This window comes from Pomacea canaliculata, linkage group LG2, assembly GCF_003073045.1.
Source record: "Pomacea canaliculata isolate SZHN2017 linkage group LG2, ASM307304v1, whole genome shotgun sequence".
In the NCBI taxonomy this organism is placed as follows: domain Eukaryota; kingdom Metazoa; phylum Mollusca; class Gastropoda; order Architaenioglossa; family Ampullariidae; genus Pomacea; species Pomacea canaliculata.
In genome coordinates, this window is record NC_037591.1 from 38,270,781 (window position 1) to 38,291,671 (window position 20,891).

General features: G+C 39.7%; 1 protein-coding gene and 1 long non-coding RNA gene across 7 annotated transcripts in view; one reads left to right on the top strand and one right to left on the bottom strand.

Moving 5' to 3' along the window:
• The window catches only part of LOC112556176, a 44,782-nt gene that overhangs the window by 20,554 nt on the left and 3,337 nt on the right, over positions 1-20,891 (bottom strand). Inside the window, exons 1-4 of one of the 6 annotated variants that reach the window (XR_003097632.1) lie at positions 10,500-10,631; positions 8,538-8,640; positions 4,466-4,603; positions 517-796 (exon numbers count right to left, since the gene is read on the bottom strand). This is a non-coding gene — a long non-coding RNA (uncharacterized LOC112556176). Of the gene's footprint in view, positions 1-516; positions 797-4,465; positions 4,604-5,976; positions 6,088-7,061; positions 7,175-8,482; positions 8,641-10,499; positions 10,632-20,891 lie in introns of those variants that run through there. The other 5 variants (XR_003097631.1, XR_003097633.1, XR_003097629.1 and 2 more) reach the window with 5 other exon arrangements.
• LOC112556167 (contactin-like) lies at positions 6,142-20,586 on the top strand. Its single transcript, XM_025224915.1, has 28 exons — positions 6,142-6,258; positions 6,663-6,776; positions 7,134-7,228; positions 7,521-7,606; positions 7,886-8,046; positions 8,583-8,696; positions 9,202-9,347; positions 9,588-9,777; positions 9,998-10,093; positions 10,489-10,716; positions 10,967-11,072; positions 11,525-11,709; positions 12,076-12,230; positions 12,716-12,836; positions 13,118-13,275; positions 13,721-13,841; positions 14,071-14,237; positions 14,458-14,584; positions 14,901-15,059; positions 15,371-15,520; positions 15,851-15,945; positions 16,200-16,289; positions 16,746-16,917; positions 17,598-17,719; positions 18,348-18,534; positions 18,978-19,093; positions 19,335-19,509; positions 19,686-20,586. The coding sequence occupies exons 2-28, from the start codon at positions 6,695-6,697 to the stop codon at positions 19,811-19,813; spliced, it is 3,732 nt and encodes a 1,243-aa protein (XP_025080700.1). The 5' UTR covers positions 6,142-6,258; positions 6,663-6,694; the 3' UTR covers positions 19,814-20,586.

Genomic DNA, 20,891 nt, shown 5'->3' on the forward strand with positions numbered 1-20,891 from the left:
CGTGTCTAGCCTTCTACGTTAGTTCACGTTAATGGCGAATCAGAATAAAATTCACTTGCTGCTCTAATTTTGTTGGGAAAACATTCCTCTACTGAATGTTTGTTAGCTAGGAAACGTGTTACTAAAAAAAATCGGAGCTTGACACTTTTATAATTTTTTTACAAGTAACAAGAGAGAGCATGAAGACAGGTTATAGATTTATCATAAGAAACGCCTTGATAAAGTGACTGTTAAAATGAAAATAGTTTTTAGAAAGCGATGATGAAAAAACACTAGAAGATGTGAACAATAAAAATGAAAATGGGAGAGGTGGTGAAGAGGAGAGAGAGAGAGAGAGAAAGAAAGAGAGAGAAAGAGAGAGAAAGAGAGAAAGAGAGAAAGAGAGAGAGAGAGAGAGAGAGAGAGAGAGAGAGAGAGAGAGAGAGAGAAGAATTGTCTTGATATATGGAGTGAGTAGCAGACGGGACGAAAATATGCCTAAATAATCTTAGTATTGAAAAATGTGCGCATACTTACAACTTATTGACTTGTTGTATCTCGAATATTTAGTACTGTGAACAGCTGCCGCCACTTTTGGCATTTTCTCACACCGATGGATTATATCACAAGAGGACATCGTCTACAAGACAGGCCAGTCGGTTATCTCTGTGTGAGGAAGGGGGACGGGGAATCCTTTCCAAGGTCCCGTGATCAGTTAACCTTTCTGGTGCAGGGCCACCGTGTACCCGTTCGCAGAATCCAGGTGTGATAAGCGCGAGAAGCAAGGTCATGCAAATCCCCAGGTCGCCCTCAAACACTGTTGAGTGAAATAATGGAGGAACGAAACAAACATTTTTTCGTAATTCAGTTCCTAAGCGCACATAAAATTTCCTCCGGGAGATAAACGAAAACTGTTATTTATCTTTTCTGACATAGTTTCAATGGCAAGGAATGTAAAGTCAATGATGATGTGAGTTACCAGGATCAGACTTTATTCCTTGATGAAAACATTTCGTTAATTGCGCTGTTACGCGAGAATTTAAAAAAAATTGTATTATCAACATACCATGTGTCGTGCAGGAACTTTCTAATTATAAACACATATTTTACAGTTGTTTTGTTATATGTTTTGTAAGAGAAAAACTATTTTTCGCGCACCTCATTAAGGAAGGTGGATTTGGGTGGCTCAGAGGACAGGAGTGACAGGATGAGACTTTGCAAAAGTGCTAACACACAGTGGCCAAACTACAGTTTGACAAAAGATACAAGCTAATTGTTAGGTAGATAATTTTGCATAACGATGTTATAAATACCAAAATGGCCCTTGGATGAAATAGGTTGCCTACGCCTGATGGACATCTAGCATCATCTAGTCCTAGAGGTCACCGTTATCTCCCGACTTGACAGTCATAATATCCGGGTCAACTCTTGTTTGGAGTAGAAGGGGGGAGATATGAGGGAACAGACGGGGAGGGTGGTACAGCGATTCAAGATCACAGAGTAAACGGTTATCATTTATTCTTATGACCCTAGCAACTTGACAATCTTAGTGGCAGATGAGTAGTAGTCTGTCTGCTAAAGTAAACCAACATGGATAGGTAGAGTCTCTCTGTACCAGGTGTCATCTAAAAATCCTTTTAACATATATTTCCCACAAATTCTTTAGGTATTCAAATATGAAACCAGGTTAAGGTCATCCACAGCACCAAAAAAAAAAAAAAAAAAAAAAAACAAAAAAAAAAAAAAACAAACCCACTGTAATTGGACAGGCGCCAGTCCCTTCTTCTTCGGTGGGAAACGTCCAAGGAGAATTGAAAGGCGTGAGTTCTGTATAACACAAGTGGGCGACTTGCTCTACTCTCTGGTGTCCCCCGTTGTGCCCAACTTTCCTTAATCTACACACGCACTTTTAAACGACCTTACAGTCAATAAAAGTCACTGCTTTGTTCATTATATCTGCCCAGTTTATTTGTCATATCGAGAAACATTCCGTTGTTTGACTTAGTAAAAAAGTGCTTTCCCTTTGAGGCAATTTTAAATTACGGTGGAGAGTGAGGGTCAGAGGAAATCGGAGTACCCGGGAAATAAATCTCAGGGTTACATACAGAGTATCCCGAGACGAGATTTGAACCTGAGACCTTTTTTTTTTACTGCAAGATGAAGACAAGCGAGTGTTTAAATATGTATTGCCTTATCCAGCCTTCGTTTGAGAAAAGCATAAACACAGATTCTTCAAAACATTGTCATTGTCTTATTTTTCTTTCTGGATGTTAAACAAAAGAAGTTCACATGCAAAGTACTACCCATTTGAAGTGCATGGCAATGAAGCCAATTTAGTACTCAGCACAAAGATTATTTTCATTAAATTTGGTTAGAGGGTATTTTTTCTCTAATTTTTTTAAAGGAATGTGGATGTTTTTACAATGTTTTTATTTGTTGACGTGAGCCACTGGAAAGCTTTAATCTTTTCAAGGTCTAGTAGGATGCACTGTTGGTCAATGCTCCGTGGAGAATTTTTCCCCAAGTCTGGGTAAATACCTTTCTTGCCATCTCGACACACACGTATACAAACATGACCATGGACAGAGAGTGGTGTCAACAACACAGGCTGTCAAAACCTTATCCAATGGGACAGATGCTAATTGAGCATAGCTTTGTATCCAGGTGACATCCCGCTGTTAAAACATCTTTCTTGCCTTAAATTTACATCTTGGCTATATATTTTATGGTAAGATATTTTTCTCTTCCTATTCGTTCACCTATTTGCACCAAAGTGTATCTATCCACGTAGAACCAGCGTAGCAGGAAACGATGCATAGTTTGTGATTAAAAAAGATCGTCTTCTGTAGAAATTTTAGACAACATTTAGTAAACATTTATTTGAGTATACACAAACACTGGCACAAGCGGTCAGACTTTAAAAACCGTATACACACTGAGAAAGTGACCAGAACAGATTATATATATATATACGTATAAGTCGCTGAGGTACAGATTCAAATAAAAATTCACGTATCATATGCGAGATAATTTTTTGTATTTTGTAGGCTTGCACTTTGCCAGGTCACAACTAAGCTACCTGTAATTTATTATGGATACCTTGTCTGCTGCCACGCTAAATATTTACATATCGCTTTCATTTGGTGTTTCTTTGAACGAGTTTTCTCCGCTGTGGGTGCTACAAAAATAATAATAATAAAAAAAACTTGAAAAGTGAACAAATCACTTCCATAATGTCTGACACATTTTCTGCATTCTTTTATTCGTCATTCACATTTTCGTGGATTGGGTTATTTTAAGACTGAGGCTCTGTACTGGATGAATTCCCCTCTTGGTGTCTTATACCGCACTACAAGAAAAAGACCATAGTGCCAAGTACAAAATTATGCCGAAAGTTAAAAAAAAATACATAGGAAGGTTGCATTGGACAAATTCTCATCAGACTTTTTATTGACTGCTTTTGCTGATCCCTATCTATTCCACTTGTCTAAAAGATAACGAAAGCGAACATATATATTGCTTCATGAATAACGAAAAAAAATTTGTAGAGAGAGAGACTTGAGCAGATGGCGGGGCTCATACGTGGTTCCAGTGGGATACTCTGTTTGGAACTGTGCACAGTTGTTCTTCCTTCTTGTATGCCATGTGGACCTGCGGATTGTGAATCGTGTTGTATGTAGACCATACCCTTTGGTGAGGAGGATACAGTCTGCTGCCTACTTCTGTCATTTTATTATATCCTCACCTTTCGTTGACTCCATGCCGCCTACTGTGATTAGTACAACATATTGAGCTTGCCCATAGCACAGGTATATGGAGCTACATAAGCGACCTTTTATAATATATATGTTATCAGTATTGTTGAGACAAGTGAAATCTTAGCACACAGACAATTCCCCCTGTACCAGCTGCATTTTAAAACTTTAAGCCGGACTCGACTAACATCATATTTATATTCCAGCGTAACCATAATACCAACAGCTCGAAGCAAATACCCTAGAGGCATGTCAACAGGGCCTTTGCATATTTTTAAGAATCAGAATGCTGTCAACACCAGAGTAGTAAAACTGTCACGACATTTTCGTGTATCCGGATGAGCAAACGATTAGACCTTTTCTATTGACATACCATGCCATTTTATCCGCAAACACCATAAAAAGGGTTGTAGGGATAATTCAAAATATAAATAACAAAAATTGCTATAGAGTTTTTAAATCCTGGAATATACTTCTTAGAGCCAACAACGATCGGCGTGAAACATCGTCCTTCAAACTTCTAAACGATCTTTAATGAATATAGTACTCCCATCTTTTACTATCTATCAAGTATCAGTCCCATTCCATGTAGGTGTGTGTATATATAATATATTTCCTAAAATTTTCTATAAATGGACATGTAAGCAATTTCAGTACTGCCTGCAACATTGAACGCTATGTTGTTAGAAAATAACTGGAATGAGAAATGACATAATGATGTGCATACTCACGGTCCTCTCCGGTCACGTGACTGGAGCATGTCAAGCTGCTCTTTTGCAAAGGCGCATGCGTCCCCTCCATGCACGTGATAACAGCAACAGATAAGATAACTTTGAGGTGTTCCGCCACTGATGTCTTTCCACCTTTATCTTGGAGCACAATAGGTGAATGAAGAGGAAAAAAATTATTCAATGCTTGCCTCGAGTCTGAAGTGCGTGAGTATTGTGTCTTTGACGTTCACAGATATATATATACACACAAAAGCAAAGACTTTTAGCAACATTTTTAGAGTGGTTTTAAGAAATTCATTAATAAGCAATGTAAAGGGTAATAAATATACAAGTGAATTACAAACTTCGGACTTTTTTCTTGTCTGGTAAGGATCATGTTTAGTAAACAAATAAAGTAGGTCTCGATGTCTTCGCTATTTATTATATTCACTTTGTATGCACGGATTTGAACTACTACGCGGTAGAAGTTCACTATTTTGAAATATTTTGAATTTTCTGTTAAATAACGGTACTGCCAGACTTTTGAGCAGTTAATTCTGTTGCTCACATATCCAGTTGTCCACATACCCAGAATATAGTGTGTTTTTTTAAAATGAGCGATGCCGTGAGGGGGAAGAATCTGAATGTAGAGTTCTTTGCTGAGAGGATCCGAGAAATTGACTTATGAAAAGTATACCCACTCAAATTATGAAATCTACAGAAAACGAAGGGAGGCATAGATATTGCTGAAAGTTTGTACAATTCTGCGAAAGGACGGGAAAGGAGAGAAAACGTGTTTATCATGAACTCCATAGACGCAGGTTTACACTGGTTGACGATAAATGGAAGAAAAGAAGCTGAAACAATGGCATGTTTTACAAGCAATCTACGTAGAAATGCATTTTAAGAAGAATTTTGCAAAACACAAAAGTAAGACAGGAAAAATTATTGTGGTTCTGTAAAATTAATGGGATTGTTAGGTCACTCTTCTGCTGGATGGCTTTCATGGACCAGGATCCAAAGTATGAATTATTATTTCCCTTCGTATCTCGATATAGACACAAAAAATATCACGATCAGAAAGAGGTCAACAACAGACACTAGCATTGTAAATGGATAAGTTTAAGTAGTAAATGTACAGCAAATGGGAGAGATAAATCTGTAAAAATATTGGAACGGAGAGGCTCTAAGGTCTAGCAGTTGGTGCAGTTGACTGTGGAACAAAAAGTCGCTCGCTCGAGGTCTGCGGATCGATTCCCCTCGCTCCTCCAAGCCCACAAACATCTTTCCAGCTAAAATACATATATTAGAGAGATTAAAGGGGAGCTCAAGGTATGCTTAGGCTCCCCATGGGTGATCTGACACAATGAACTACTTATGTTTACCTTATCTACCATCACCATGTTATGGGACTGTAAGTAAATCGTTTTTGCCATTTTTTCCAACCAAAAAGCTAACCATGCTGATAGCTCATTTTTTTTACCAGTTCCACAGCCAGCTACAATATTAACAAGCTAGTCTCGAGTTTTTACCTGCTTGTAGAATATTAGCTTCTTCTTGCTCGCTTGCTCTGTACCCAGCAAAAACTATGGCCCAAATCCTACTTTTCTCCCTCTCTCTCTCTCTCTGCACATAAAGATTTCGATGTGGACGAAATTCTTCTATCACCGAGTGGTAATCCTAACCCTTATCTGCAGACTTGACAGTGGGGGCAGAGGGTCAACAGCATTGCCTACTTTGTTCAAGTCTCTCCGGGACACGAGGTAGACCAGGTGCTTGATGCCACATAATTTTTATTTCTCACCGAGTTTACGGTAAGCATTAACCTGTTACTGCTGAGAAAAATTCTAGAAATCTGATCCTCTGAATGTCAGTTCATTAGCGAAATATTCTACTAAAGAAAATTATCATGTTCATATCACATCTTTGCACGGTTATGTCGTTCAAACATTTAAAAAAATATTTTTCTGAAATTTCACTATAATATTTGGCACCCTTAAATATTTACTTGCTAAAATATCCCTGACATAATCAAAATACCATAAAGGCTTACCGAATTCAAATTATGCATTAGACATAAATAATAAATGAAATCTTATTTTGGAAAAATATGTTTGTCGTTTCATGAAATGATACAATTTTTATGTATTCATAGACAAAAATGTTTTAGTCCAGATCAGCATTGATACTTTTAAAAAGTGATTTTTTACCTTTCCAGGCTAAAGATATCATTGGAATGCACCAGGAATTATGAGGTCTCAGCCTTCTCTTTTTATCTGTCTTCTCGTCTTAACAGCATGGGACACAGTGGTTCTTGCCCAATTCGTTTATGGTAACAAGGCTTCTTTACTAAATGTTACAGTGTGTATACACATATCACTTTATTGTAACTGTGTGTGTGTATATATATATATAAAATGTAAAACACAAATATTACATAAATCGTAAAGTTCAGGAAAATTCTAGAAAAATATCAGAAGGAAAAGAATATGGCATGTTAAATCCACGAACACATATATTAAACTGTTCCACGAGCTGTAACAATAGAAAGAGGTAAAAATTGCTTCTTTAAGCAGAATTAATTGGCACCAACACATCTATCACTAAGTGACCTTACCAGACACTCAGGTGAGAGAAAGTGGAGGTCGATGAAAGTGGTGTTCAAGTTGTGTCACCTTGTTTGTCACAGAGTGCCCTCTGGACTGGCCTGCTTTTGAACACACCTGCTATCACTTCGTGTCCTACCCTCTTCGACCATTTGACGAAGCCTCCCAGTCATGCCGGGTCAGTTCGCTCTTTGTCTCTCACTACTACAGTATTTATTTGTCTGTTCTATTGGCTGTCTGGCCCCACCTCCGTGTTGTTGTTGTTGTTGTTGTTGTTGTTGCTGTTGTTGTTGTTGATGGTGGTGGTGGTGGTGGATGGATTAGTTTTTTCCCCATTGGTGACCACTATCCACGATGACTTCATTCCTTTCGTATTTGAAACAGTTTATTAGTACGACGACGACGATGATGATAATGATAATTTAAATACTCTCAAGTGATTGTTGAAATGTGGTTGATGTTTCCCACAGTCTGACGGCGCCAGGTTGGTTAGTATCAACAGCCCCCAAGAGCATCAGTTTATTGTCAACTATCTCGCCAAACATCATAGCTCAGGGTGAGCAACACATTCCTGAACTCGATCTTTTCTAGTAGTGATACAGTGAGGTGCTATGGGTTTTGGTGTGGTGGTTGATGTGACTTATAGTCTCAGATATATTTATAGCCATACTTGTATAACTCGTCTGCGGGGGGAGGTTTGCGCACGCACGCGCGTATATGTGGTGCGCACTTGCACGACAGAGGAAAAGATAAAAGAAGCAAAAAAGCAGTCTTGAGTTGTTATACCAATGTTAATATTTTCCACTGAAATTTTTCATAAGCGTTTGTGCTGTAGACAAGACCGGTGGTACACAAGTGGGGTGGACACCGCAGGGCAGAGAAAGTGGTTGGGAGATGACCAGCCGATGAGCAACGATGCTGTTTACTGGAACAACCTTGATGACGCCGCTCCCTTGCAGCAGAATACGGAGCGCCACCTGGTGTACGAATACTCAGGTAGATGTCCCATGTTTCTAGAAACCCTGAATCCAGTGACGTCATTCGCTCTTCTCGACTTGCAAATATCATATAACGATATTGCAAGCTCCGTACTCAAAGTTTTAACTATGGGGATGTACAACAGAAAATTAGAAGAATGTTTATTGGTAGACAGACGGACAAAGAGAGAGAACAGGCATACGGATAGACAGAAATAATTTCAAAATTAAAGGGACACAATTAGCTATTTTTAAGGCGGTAAAGGGAGATTATCTACTAAATCATAAAGACCATGCTGATTTACGACAATAAACATCAACTCACTGTTCCAATGACAACAATAACAGTATTTTTAAGGTTTCGAAAGTAACATCGTAGACTTGAAAGTCTCGAAGACAAAATGAGACCAAAACAAACAAATAAACAAACAAAAACCACAAACTACAAAGCTTACCGCACCCTACGACGAAAAAACAAGTAACTGAAGGTTGAGTTGTCCTTTTCCTCACCAAGCTCCGAAACTGTGTCAATAATATTCCTGTTGCTTTCTACAGAGAGTCGGAGAACTTTCGGGTGGGCGTGGACAGCGAGAACTAAGGTCCTGGCATTCATCTGTGAAATAAGCCAGAAGGAAATATACCGTGTTTATCAGAAAAACAGAGACTTTTGTAAGTAAACAAGACAAGATTTCTTGCAGTCTTGACGGTAATTTTCTATTAATTATGCCGAGCTGTTGTTACTTATGCTACACTATAAGATTAAGATTTTAAATCGTTGAGATAAAAAAAATCAAATATAATAGAAAATAGCAGACCATGTAATGTTTAGTTTGTCTAATACCAATAGCAGACCATGTAATGTTAGTTTATTTAGTTTTTCGTGCGTCGTCAGAGTCATCGCGATTTAAACAGAGTTTGAAGTTCGAGAGAGCTGTTGATTATTGATTCAATGTAGTCTTTGCCCTGGGACATTTTTAGCCATGAAATCATTTAATAATAATCACACAATAATAATCCCATCGCACAATAACCACCTCACAACAGATGGTGAGAATATGGCAAAATATACAGATGGATACACGATACTAAAACTATAAAGATATAGGGATTACTTAACAGTGATACACAGTTTGAATAAATTTGTTTAAGTTAGTAAGTATAATTTTGGATTCAGCTTATGGGAGCGAACTCCAAAATCCTAACGACTGGATAACAGGACCCAAGATACTATTCCAGTCCAAAAGCGTTGTGTTTGCCGCAAGAGTGGACTCCATTAGCATTGAATGTTCGGCAAGCGGCAACCCGGCCCCACACTACCAGGTGAGAAAAAGTGGCATGAGGTGTAACTCTAGACAGCCATTTCTATTTGACCGTGGAATATTGTTCCTCAACATTATCTATTTGTCGCAAAGAAGTCTATAATTCTTTAGAGTCATCAACGTCAAGCAGGACATCACGAAAATGAATTTTATAAACACCTTGTTCTTCCTCATCAAAAACCTCTCTAATCATTAGAAGGCTGTGTCTCACTAAAGTCCTTTTTTGTCATTTCTTCTGTAGTGGTTTAAAAACTTTGGGAAAAGTGATCAAGTATCGATAACTGGGCAGACGAACACTCGTTATACAGTGACAAACGGTCGTCTGACTGTGGACATCCCCAACGAGAGACAAGACTCTGGAGAATACACCTGTGTGGCCGAGAACACCGCCGGCAAGGTCTTCAGTGGCCCCATACAGGTAGCCGGAGGATGTAAGTGGTTTCACTGCTCTTTTCTTCATTATCTTTAAATCAAAGAGTTGTTGCTAAGAACAAGCAGTGACGTGGTTGTTAAAGGGGAGATATTATCAATTATTTGCTGTCTTTTCAATTTGACGATATCATCTCATGAGCAATCATGTTTTTGTTAATTATGCATTACAAAAGCACAAGATGTATTGTCAAAGTATTTTTATTCAAACGCGTGTTGCAGATGTTGGAGAGTTCTCCAACGATAAGCCAGGTACGCGCACTGCTCTTAAATACCAAGGAGCAGTCCTGGACTGCAAGCCACCCAGTTTTAATCCTGGTATGTAATTATTTTCAACGAAAAACGGACATTTCTCTGAGAAATAGCAGCGTGTTTTAGGGATCCTTGTTGACGTACTTTCAAATAGGATTATTAGAAAATGTTTTAGAATATATATATATATCCGTTAGTTGACTTTGTCAGGTCGTTGATTTTATTTACTGATGATTGATTATCTGCTTTATTTTCCTCATCGAATGTCTTTTTTCCAAGATCAGCGTAAAATACATTTTACGAAACCGAATTTACACTTGTAAATATTCTCTCAAAGTATTGGTTACCTGTACAACAGTCTTATCAACACATTTCATATTAATCTAGACATAGCTCTAAATTGATTGCACCCACGTTTATAATAAAGTTTAATTTTGCTTTTTCGTTTTGTGCAACTTCAGCTCTGGTTTACCAGTGGATGAAGGCCAACCGGTTCCTTCGCCCTGAGATGAACCCGCACACGTTTCTATCGGAGAACGGGAAGCTGTACTTCTCCGAGGTGCAAGAAGCAGATGCTGCGGACTACCACTGCATCGTGACGCTGGTGGCTCTACCCGGCCAGCAGCTGGCCACCGCCCAACCTTTGACCCGCAACAGCCTCGGCATCCGCCTGCAGGTTGCTGGAGAAAGTAGGTCATATTTTTCTGGAGATAGTTTATCTCACATTTTCCCAGCACCGAGGTCACCTGTTGCCAGGCCTGCTTTTGATTTCTATAGAAAGAAGCGGATCGTTGTGTTGGGAGGCTAACCTGGAAAATACATGGGACGTCAATATTTAGTATTAACATACTCAACAAACATTTAGCAAAAGAAATGTTTCGCGATTTATTCATCATAACAACAAGAATTATAAGGGTTCAACTTTCTTTTTGCAAACAGGCTCTAACACCTTTGGACCGGAAATCCACAACGATTTTCCTGCTGTCTTTCCTCAAAACCCACTCGCAGGACAAGATTTGAGACTGGAATGCTTAGCTTATGGGCGGTATGGTTGCGAACGTTTGTGACGTAACGTGAACATGTTTTATCTACTCTTATAACCCGAAATACAAACAACTACACGTATTTCAGCTTTATTTTTCTTCATCGGCATCTCCATCTCTTTTATCCTACAAATAGTTTTCTGTTTCTGTTATTCTTGTGAGTCTTGTAATAATTTCTTCGCTTTGTAGTACATGAAGAAAGCAAATCAATCTCTCTCTCTTTCTCTCTCTTTCTCTCTCTTTCTCTCTCTTTCTCTCTCTTTCTCTCTCTCTCTTCCTCCTTCTCATGATAAATTAGGTGCACCACATGTCGGGTAGATCGAGGTAGATTTTGTACTAACAGCACTCGAGAAGCCCCAAACAAGAGACCTTCTGGACGATACTATCGCACTACCCACAGCACCATCCGCACGAGCTTGATCGTCTGCAAGTCTTTGTCTTCTGTCTTCCACAGCTTGCCACTGAATTATGTGTGGTCACGGGTGGATGGAGACCTGCCCATGGACCGTGTCACATTTGAAAGTCTCAACCGGATCATGCTCATACGGGACCTGCGGCTGGAGGATAGCGGGGAGTACACGTGCACCGTCAGAGGACCCAGTAACGTGGACTCGCGCAACATCACCGTCAACGTGGAAGGTGACGTCACAACAGTCACGTGAACTGTCTGTTAGTGCTACACCTGTAACTAGCTGGACACGATAGAAACAATCGTCTGTCTACACAATAGGGTTTCTAAAATTACTTGTCACATCTGTTATAAATATTTGTTATATTTATTGCAAAAGATGGCGTGTGATTGATGCTTCCATCAGCGACACGTATAAAATATCCGTGGCAAAAAAGGTTCGCGATAAGTTGACGGTATTTAACAATGAGAGGGTTTTTACAATGCTTTTTAAAGTAAGTTTAGTAAATTTTTTGTAGTAATTATGATTTCTGAATTGTTACTCCTTTTAAAAATCTTAAATGTGTCGAGTGCCTCATCATGATCTGTTACAATAGCTTCCCCTTACTTCCTGTTCCAACTGAGAGATCAGCATCTTGATGTTGGAAGTCAGCTGACCTGGGTGTGTGATGCAGTAGCTATCCCGACAGCCACTTATACCTGGTACAAAGATGGACAGATGCTGACCACCAACACAGACAAAGATATAACGGTAGTTGCCTTTTTTTGTGAATAGAATATTAAAACTCTCTAAGAGGTAAATAAGGAGGAAATGTTTATTCATGTTTCGACCTGGTTTCATTTTTAAAAAGTAATTTTAATTAGTCTCGAAAGGATGTGTATAGTTTCTAAGGAGAAGAAAAAAAACCCACCATAACTTTCAGTTATTTAACAGCTGGTCACGCATGCTGATAGGTATGTAGGCATCATATACAAACTCAGAAAACTGTATCGATATAGGAAACAAGGAGCACAGGGCATTGACCACGACAATTCCTTATTTACGAAAATGATAGAATAAACAAATAAATGTTTTTCATCTGACCTTTCATCTAAGATGAAGCTTGTGATAAGTTGCCAGCCTATTAAATAATAAGTCCTGAGACAGAAAGTAAAAGAGCGTGTGAGAGGGAGAAGCACAGATTGAAGGAACGACAGAGGGTGGGATAACGCAGCACGTGCTAATTTGTTTCCAAGGTGACGGGCAACGTTCTGACGATCGGCAGTGCAGACGCCAGTAAACACAACGGCATGTATGAGTGTTTGGCACACAACATGTTTGGCACAAACACCAGCGCTGCCCAAGTCAGAGTTCTAGGTAAGCGATGACGGCGAAGACGACGATGAGAATGATGACGACGATGATGATAAAATAGTAAACATAAAATAAATGAAAGTAAAATCAGCAAGTATGACAGATAAATTAGCTATTTTGCAGACTATATTATTGGGTAATATGGCGTATTGACGAATGAACCGAAGGAAATTTCACTGGCTGGAGGGCTCGATGGAAGGTAAATGAAAAGATTCCTCAAATAGATAGTAGCCCGTAAAAAGACAGTTCATAGTGCTGTCGGAGTAACAATTGCTTCATTTCAGCATTCAAACCATCTTTTGACAAAATGCCGGTTGCCAGCACCTTATCCGCGTCTGTGGGAGGAAACATCACCATCCACTGTCGGCCGGAGGCTGCCCCTCCGCCTGTCATCACGTGGACGCACAACGGGGCTTCGGTGGCAGGGAGTGGACACGCACAGGTACAGACAGAAGTTTTGAAAGAGCTTTCACCTTCACTGTTGGTCTTAGAAACTAATATTTTCGAGGGAAGACGTTTAAGTGCACTAGCTCTCCATTTATTTGCAAGGTGTGTGAACATGGTTCCGCTCTGTACAAGAAGGGTACTTTCTGTGCAGGCATCTAACTGTACACATGCACCCACTACCCTCACGTTTTAAAGTTCTGACACCTTCGGCTAGTATTGGTGTCATAATATACCTGTAGTACTCGATGATTCATAAATGGTTCAGAAATTACTAGTTTCAGAATAAAATCATATTTACGAGATCGATTTCATTATTTAGGACATTCTCAGTACTGATCAGGCAGAGGAAGAAAGATATAATTAAATAAATTAGATGACTTTTCCATGTTTGCGAAGGCTTCATATTGAGACCTCTCTCCTGTTTCTTCCTCTCTGTCCAGCAAATGCAGAATGGAGATTTAGTTCTGACCAGCCTGTCGATAGGAGACTCCGGCACCTACACTTGTACAGCTGAAAATTCCTTGGGATCAGCTTCATCTTCTGGCCAGCTTACAGTATTAAGTGAGTGTAAATCATAATTGTTTTCTTAACTTAGAAAGCCATCTTTGTTTCTGTTTGTACATATGAGTGAATCAATCAACAAGCGCATTGGTTAATTATGTTGTTTAAATGTTTTGCGCCTGTCATATGTCTTGGGTAGGAGCAACTTGTTAAAGCCAATGTAAATCAACCACAATATTATTTCTTCTTGTCTGCGGGCATGCTTATGAACCTGTTTATACTCCTATAGGCACCACAACTCTCAGCTACGCCCCACAAGCACAGGAAGTGTTCCAGAACGAGACTGCGCATGTCAGCTGCCAGGCTTCCTACTCCGTCAACAGGACAGACCTCGCGTACGTCTGGTATTTCAACGACAAGCTTCTCGACTTTGACATCGACCCCTCGTACAAAATAGTGAGTTTAGTCTCCATAGCCCGATGGCAGGCGACGAACTCTAATACTACTACTAATGATGATGTGATGATGATGATGATGATGATGATGATGATGATGATGATGATGATAATAATAATAATGATAATATGGTATATGTATGCGTGTTTTTGAGTATATTTGGGAATGATTTATAAAGCCATTTATATTATTGATTGATTGATTTGTGTGCTTCGAACAGGGCGACGCTAGAGGAATCAACGGCCTGTATATAGTGGGCGCCCAGTTTAAACACGAGGGTTGGTACGAGTGTCGCGCTACGACAGTCTTTGACAGCATCGGCGGCAAAGCCTACCTCACCGTCAAAGGTTAGAGATCAGTCGTTATTATTTCTTGCCTTTTGCAAAGCTTAAGCTTTTCTAATAGTCTAAAGATGTGGCTATCACACTGAGTTACAGATTCCAATACTTCTGATTTGTTGCACTGAGCATCGAGGCGTATCGAATCGTACACTGAATGACTATTCCATAATTGATTACTAGTTAGCCTAGTTAGAGCAAGAGAGAGAGATGGGGAAACGGAAAGACAAACAGATGGAAAGAAGAAAAATGAGCAAAATGACAAGCACTTCAATCTGATTACAACATCGTCCAACTTTGAATTGAAATCAGCGTTCATTGCCAGGGCCACCAGAGGAGCCGGGGGGCCTGCACGTGCACCAGATGCTGAACAGACAGGTAGAACTGTGGTGGCAGCCAGGTAGGACTCGTGGCGACGTCGTCACGCAGTACCTCATCGAGTACAGGAGCGACATCAGTCCTACCTGGCGAACTCTCGAGGCGGGTTAGTAACTCACTGCTTTGCTTCTTATATCACGTGATGTACGCTTACCTTTTAATCTGTCACGACGGTATTTTGCTTTTGATCAGATTCTGCAGTAAACCATCAAAGTAAAAGTAAAATAAATAATTAATTAAATAAATAACCATTTGATCAACACTACTTCCTTTTTCCAAGCATGAGTGATGGTCTGATTAATGAAGAAAATTAACATTCATGATGAGTTATGGCGATGATTTATCTCTCAGTAGAGAGCTAGAAATAATTCACTGCAGCTATTATTATTTTTTTTCTTTTTCTTCCTCCTATCATAGGAATCAGCGCCTCCGCAACCATGATCAACGAATACCCACAGTGGCGGAGTTACACCACTGGGGACACGCTCTCCCCCGGATGCTCTTATCAGTTCCGAGTGTCGGCTGCCAGTCAGAACTTTGGTTACGGCCACCCGAGTCTACCATCAGGTTCACGGCCTTCATGACTGTTGAACTTCTGTGTCGCCTTGTCTTGCTTTACTTTGTTTTGTTATACTTTGAAAAATATAAAAGTGTCCTTAAATGATCTATGATGCGCTTTTCATGGTTTGTTGCCAATTGTTATTGTGTGGACCTTTTCATGCTGTATTAATGTGAAGTATTCCACTTGATTTCTTTGGTTTCACTGTGTAAAATAATATTTAATTATCTCCTCGTGTTACTTTAGCAATCTTAATTTTAGCTTTCTTATAACATTGCGAAGAAGGTAAATTAACACATTTTATTTATTAACGAGCTAGTTCTCTGTCCTTTTTCTAGACTATGTCAAACTGCCTGACGCCGCGCCAATCTATGCAACAGACTTAGTTACAGGTGGAGCAGGGTCTGTAGGGATGCTGAACATCCGGTGGAAAGTGAGTGTCAAGGTTCCTATTGCTACCTCTCCCTGCATCCCCATCCAGTGCCATGGCCAGTACATTTGAATTAGAATTGTCCTCGATTAACTACTGTACTGAAATAACAACACTTTGATTAGTTTTTGTGATCTGTACTCAAGTAATTAACTCGACAGGTAAGGGCATTTATTCTCCTGAACCAAGTGTAACTTCCCTTTCGTCTATCTCGGTGTTCACATGTTCACTGCTGTGTCCGTTTCTCTTGTTGACAGCCTCTGCCACCTGAGCAGCATGGAGGCAGTGGGCTGTACTACAAGGTGTACTGGCGTCTACACGACCAACCAACTGAGAAATGGCGCAATGTAAGCTCTCATACACTCCATCTGTGCAATCAAACATTTATCGGAGAAGATCGAGTCTCACCAAGCGTCTTTGATTACACTCATAGGCACATATTAACATAAGAGACTTTCACTCGTACTTGAGACAAAGTATTTTGACAATTTTTTAAAATATTATCCTTTAAAGTTTATTAAGATCTTATGCTGTCTATAAATCAGGACAACTTCCAGTATGTTTAAAATTTGTGGTACAGGCCTTAAAAGTTTTGGATGAATGAAATGTACCTTATGCATATCGAAACAGCCATTTTTTTCTTAGTTGAAATCTTTAAGAGATTAAATTGTTCATTACATTAGTAACCGTTGTGAAAATAAAGCTAGTTTTATACAGCGCTACAAAATTTAATCAGCTTCATTCCATTGTCCTGCAAACTATATCTATTCTAACCAGGACAGACTTTTGTTTTCGTCCATCAGAGCACACAGAAGGTGTACGGCGACAACGTGGACCGCGATGGCATGCTTGCCTTTCATCAGTTGGTGGGCACGGAGATGTACTACACACCATATGATGTCATGGTCCAGGCCATCAACAATGTCGGTCCAGGACCCAACAGTTCTGTTGAAGTCGTATATTCTGCTGAAGACTGTGAGTTTTGATGCTTTTGTTTTTACTTAGTTTTTTTTTTTTTTTTGGTTGTAATTGTTCATCTGTTCTTGCTCTCGTTCTTCCTAATGCTGATCGGATGAAATTTTCCAATCCGATTGGTGGGCCTCGTGGTCCCTATAACAGTTTGACTTTTATTCTTTCATATCTCTTTCATTAGCCAAAAAATATGAATTAGTGACCACAAAAGGGAGAAATTATTTTTTGTAACCTGTGAAGTATTGCAACAGCACACTGACTGATCTTGAAAGTAAATTTTGTGTAATTTTTAGAAGAGGCATTGAAAAAACTGAAACGAAGGCAGTGTCTCACACTGGAGTATAAAGGCCCCTCTAAGACACACACGTTGTTTTGCGGGTGGTTATCTTGGGGACCAATCCCGGTACCTGATTGAACCTCCATTATACCAATATGAAACTAGGTAACGGAAGTGAGCATTAGGTGGCTTGGTTTATTTAGCATTGCTTTGAATTATGGGGAGATTTGGCAACAAAGGCAGAGGAAACCGGTGTACTCGGAGAAAACACTCGGGGGCTCGCCCCTCGAGTTCGGCCCATCCAGAGGAAGTAAGCGTGGTCATACACGAAATCTTATGCAAATGAAATGCACGTGTTAATATAATTAACTTCTCCAGTTGCCTGATTTGACTGTCGTTACCACAGTGCCACAAACAACACCGCAAAAGGTGAAGAACTCTGCCATAAACGCAACCGCTATGATGGTGACATGGGAGCTACCTAACAGAACAAGGGAAGACCTGAGGGGCAAAATCTTGGGGTTTCAGGTAAAAAAAAAAGAACTTGTTATAACGTTTTCTTTTCTGTCTGATGAAGAGGACGCATTCTACTCACAACCTACGAACACCAGTAACGCCTCCACCTATTAACTCTAACCACCCTGAAACTTCTCCAAATAAAATCTATGACCATTGTATATAGTACAACTTTTGATTTTAGGTAATAATCCTGTTATCATCTCTTTGTCTATGTTTATGAAATTTGTTGGGAAAAATACAATAAAAGTAGCTTAGCTTGTGGATACCATTATCACCAGAAAACATGGGGATAAAATTATATTAGAAATTAGTTATTATATCTGACAGTTATTACTTGTAATAATTCAGGGTTTCATACACTGACCATTTGCTGCTGCTGCTGCTGCTGCTGCTGCTGCTGCTGATGATGATGATAAAATATTTATATCAGATACGTGCAGTCTGTAAATGAAGCAATCACAACGAAATAGTGGATTTATACTAGGAAAAAGCAATAATGCGAAAAGTTAGATGGTTAGCAAGTCAGGGAATGGACGTCACTCCAATCTATGTACTAGTACAATGTACAGCTCAATACATTTTTAATACACTCTTGCGCTGTGAGACTTTAAAAAACCTTTGATTTGTCTTCTGTCAGGTCAACTACTGGGATATGAATGAAGAGAGAACCAACTCCTGGTATTACCGTACTTACGGCGAGGAGATGAGAGCCGTAGTCATCGGTTTGAAAGGCAACGGCGACTACTGGGTGGACGTGCAAGTCTTCAACACCGCGGGCCTCAGTCGGCCTAGCGGCAGAACGTACATGCCACCCAACTATGACCGTGAGTGTCACGTGATTTTTTAATACTTCATGGAGGAATGATCTACTAGCAACGCGGACATAAATTTTTGAGTGGAAATCTACCATATACGGACAATTGCAGTGTAAGAATAACACAAGACAAAAGCTTTAGGAACAGCATAAAGAGTATTGCTACTCAAGGATGTGTGGCTTTGACAGTATTTTTATATGTCCGTTGTGTACAAACTTGTCAAGCAAAGTAACATTTTTTTAATCTGAAGGTAAGACAGTAATAGCTTGACTGAGGTGAGTAGACAGTATGTATATGCTGCGTGTTTGACCAGCGTTGTACACGTGACAAGTGTCAAAGACTTGACTCACATTTTTACCGAAAATCTTTAGTTTATACTCATCAACTCTGAGCATGAGACCTATAGCTCTATGCACTATAACCAAATGAAGGGAATATTTTATGTCTATCAGCGCCTCACGCGTATCCGGACTTCGTGACGGTCAGTTCGGACGGCCCGGAAAGTGTCAGGGTGTCCTGGCGAGGTGTTTCCACTACCATTGTGGAATCACCTGTCAAAGGCTACAAGGTAAGCCCCGCCCTCGATTGTTACCTTGGACATTCCTGGTGCCACGTTCTTGTGGATATGGTGGTGATTGGAAAATTGTCTATCGAGAAATAAGAGGAGTTAAGATGGGGAAAAACTCCGAATTTAGAGGTGCTAGCATCTTGTTCTGAGCTTAGCTCAGTGATTTAAAAAGGAGCTCCACCCTTATAGACCTTTACTAGCAAGGTCTGCCTGACTGTCGTGTGTTGCTGTCGTCGTCCAGATCTGGTGGTGGCCGTCCACAGACAACATCCGAACCGCAAAAGAACTCAAGCTGCGGAAAGTCTTCAGTGGAGTCTTGCACGGTGTCGAGAAGGATACCCTCTACAAGCTCAGGGTCTTGGCCTGGGGAATAGGTGGTGATGGAGCAAAGTCTGTCCCGACATACTTCACCCTTGGTAATTCCCTCTTGATTTCTTGCCTGCTTACTTAACATTTTTTTTTATCAGTATTTTTATTACATTCCTACTTCAGCATCATAACCTGCATAAGCGTATACAGACATTCCAGCGACCAGAAAAAGTAGTTAGAACACAAAAGTTCAATCATTATTCTATGCTTTTACCTTCTACAGGTGGGCAGATACAAATGGACCCCTTAACTAGCGAGGTTCTGGCCTCCTGTGGACTGACGAAGCCCTGTCTGATTATTCTTCTGCTGTGTCATTTCGCAATCCTTCTATCCCGCACGATGTACAGCTGAAGAGAAGTGCAACCCGATTTCCGTGTCACGCCCGACACAAAAAAGTATTCATACGTACAAACAAATTCATGCTTTACATAACAATATTCATTTACAAATACAGGAATGAGAACAAGACTAGCATCCTGTAAAATCTTATCGCAGCTAAAAGATTAAGACGCCGAACAAGACTGATATCTATAAGTGACTTTTCTAGGGAAGGTCACATGCTGCATCGTGTTCACATTTATCAAACAGTCCTTTTTTCCGATATCATATTTCCTTGGGTAACACTAGGTAGCTGCTTGACTACTTTTTAAGCCATCTCTTTCTCTTCTTCCACATCCTCCAGTAAGTGAAACTCACGTGTATTTTTCATTTACGAAATTGTCCAATGACTTGTCCTCCGTGACTATAAGTGTTATCAGGTTTTCTTTCACAAGAGGTTAAGCAATAACTGAGTGCACATGTACCAGCGAGGGACGAGGGACAAGAGTGTGACAGTGTGTGAAATGAAGCTCAATGAACTTTATTAAGACTAAAATGGAAAGTCGGGGATTTGAGGCACACGGCTGCCATAGCGAATACATCTTTCCTAGTTGTTTCAGTAAAGAAATGTGTTCTATTGTTTGTACATGGTATTCATATAATCGGATTGTTGAATTATTATTCAATTTAACGTCCGATTCTGATTTGATTAATGATCTACTGTTTATGTAACTTGTTCATAATTCGCTTTTACGTATATGATATAACGTGGCAGATATAATAAATAAAACTTTGATTTATTTTTACAACCCGATTTTGTTCAGTAATGTATTCATTCATAACAAAAATGTTTTTGTGTCTGTGACATTTTAAACATTGTGAATCTGCTTTCTTTTTCCTTTCTCAATCCCTCGTGTGACATAACCTATATCCTCCATAAACACATTGATTGTGCTGTGATAATTCTCTTCCTTCCACAAAACACACCACACAAGAGTATTGACATCCATATCATCAAATACCTCAATCCTGCAATCAACGCAGCAAGTAAGTTCGATAACATTGTGAGGGCACTGCCATATAAGCTTTGTTCCTCTAGATGTGTTTGAGA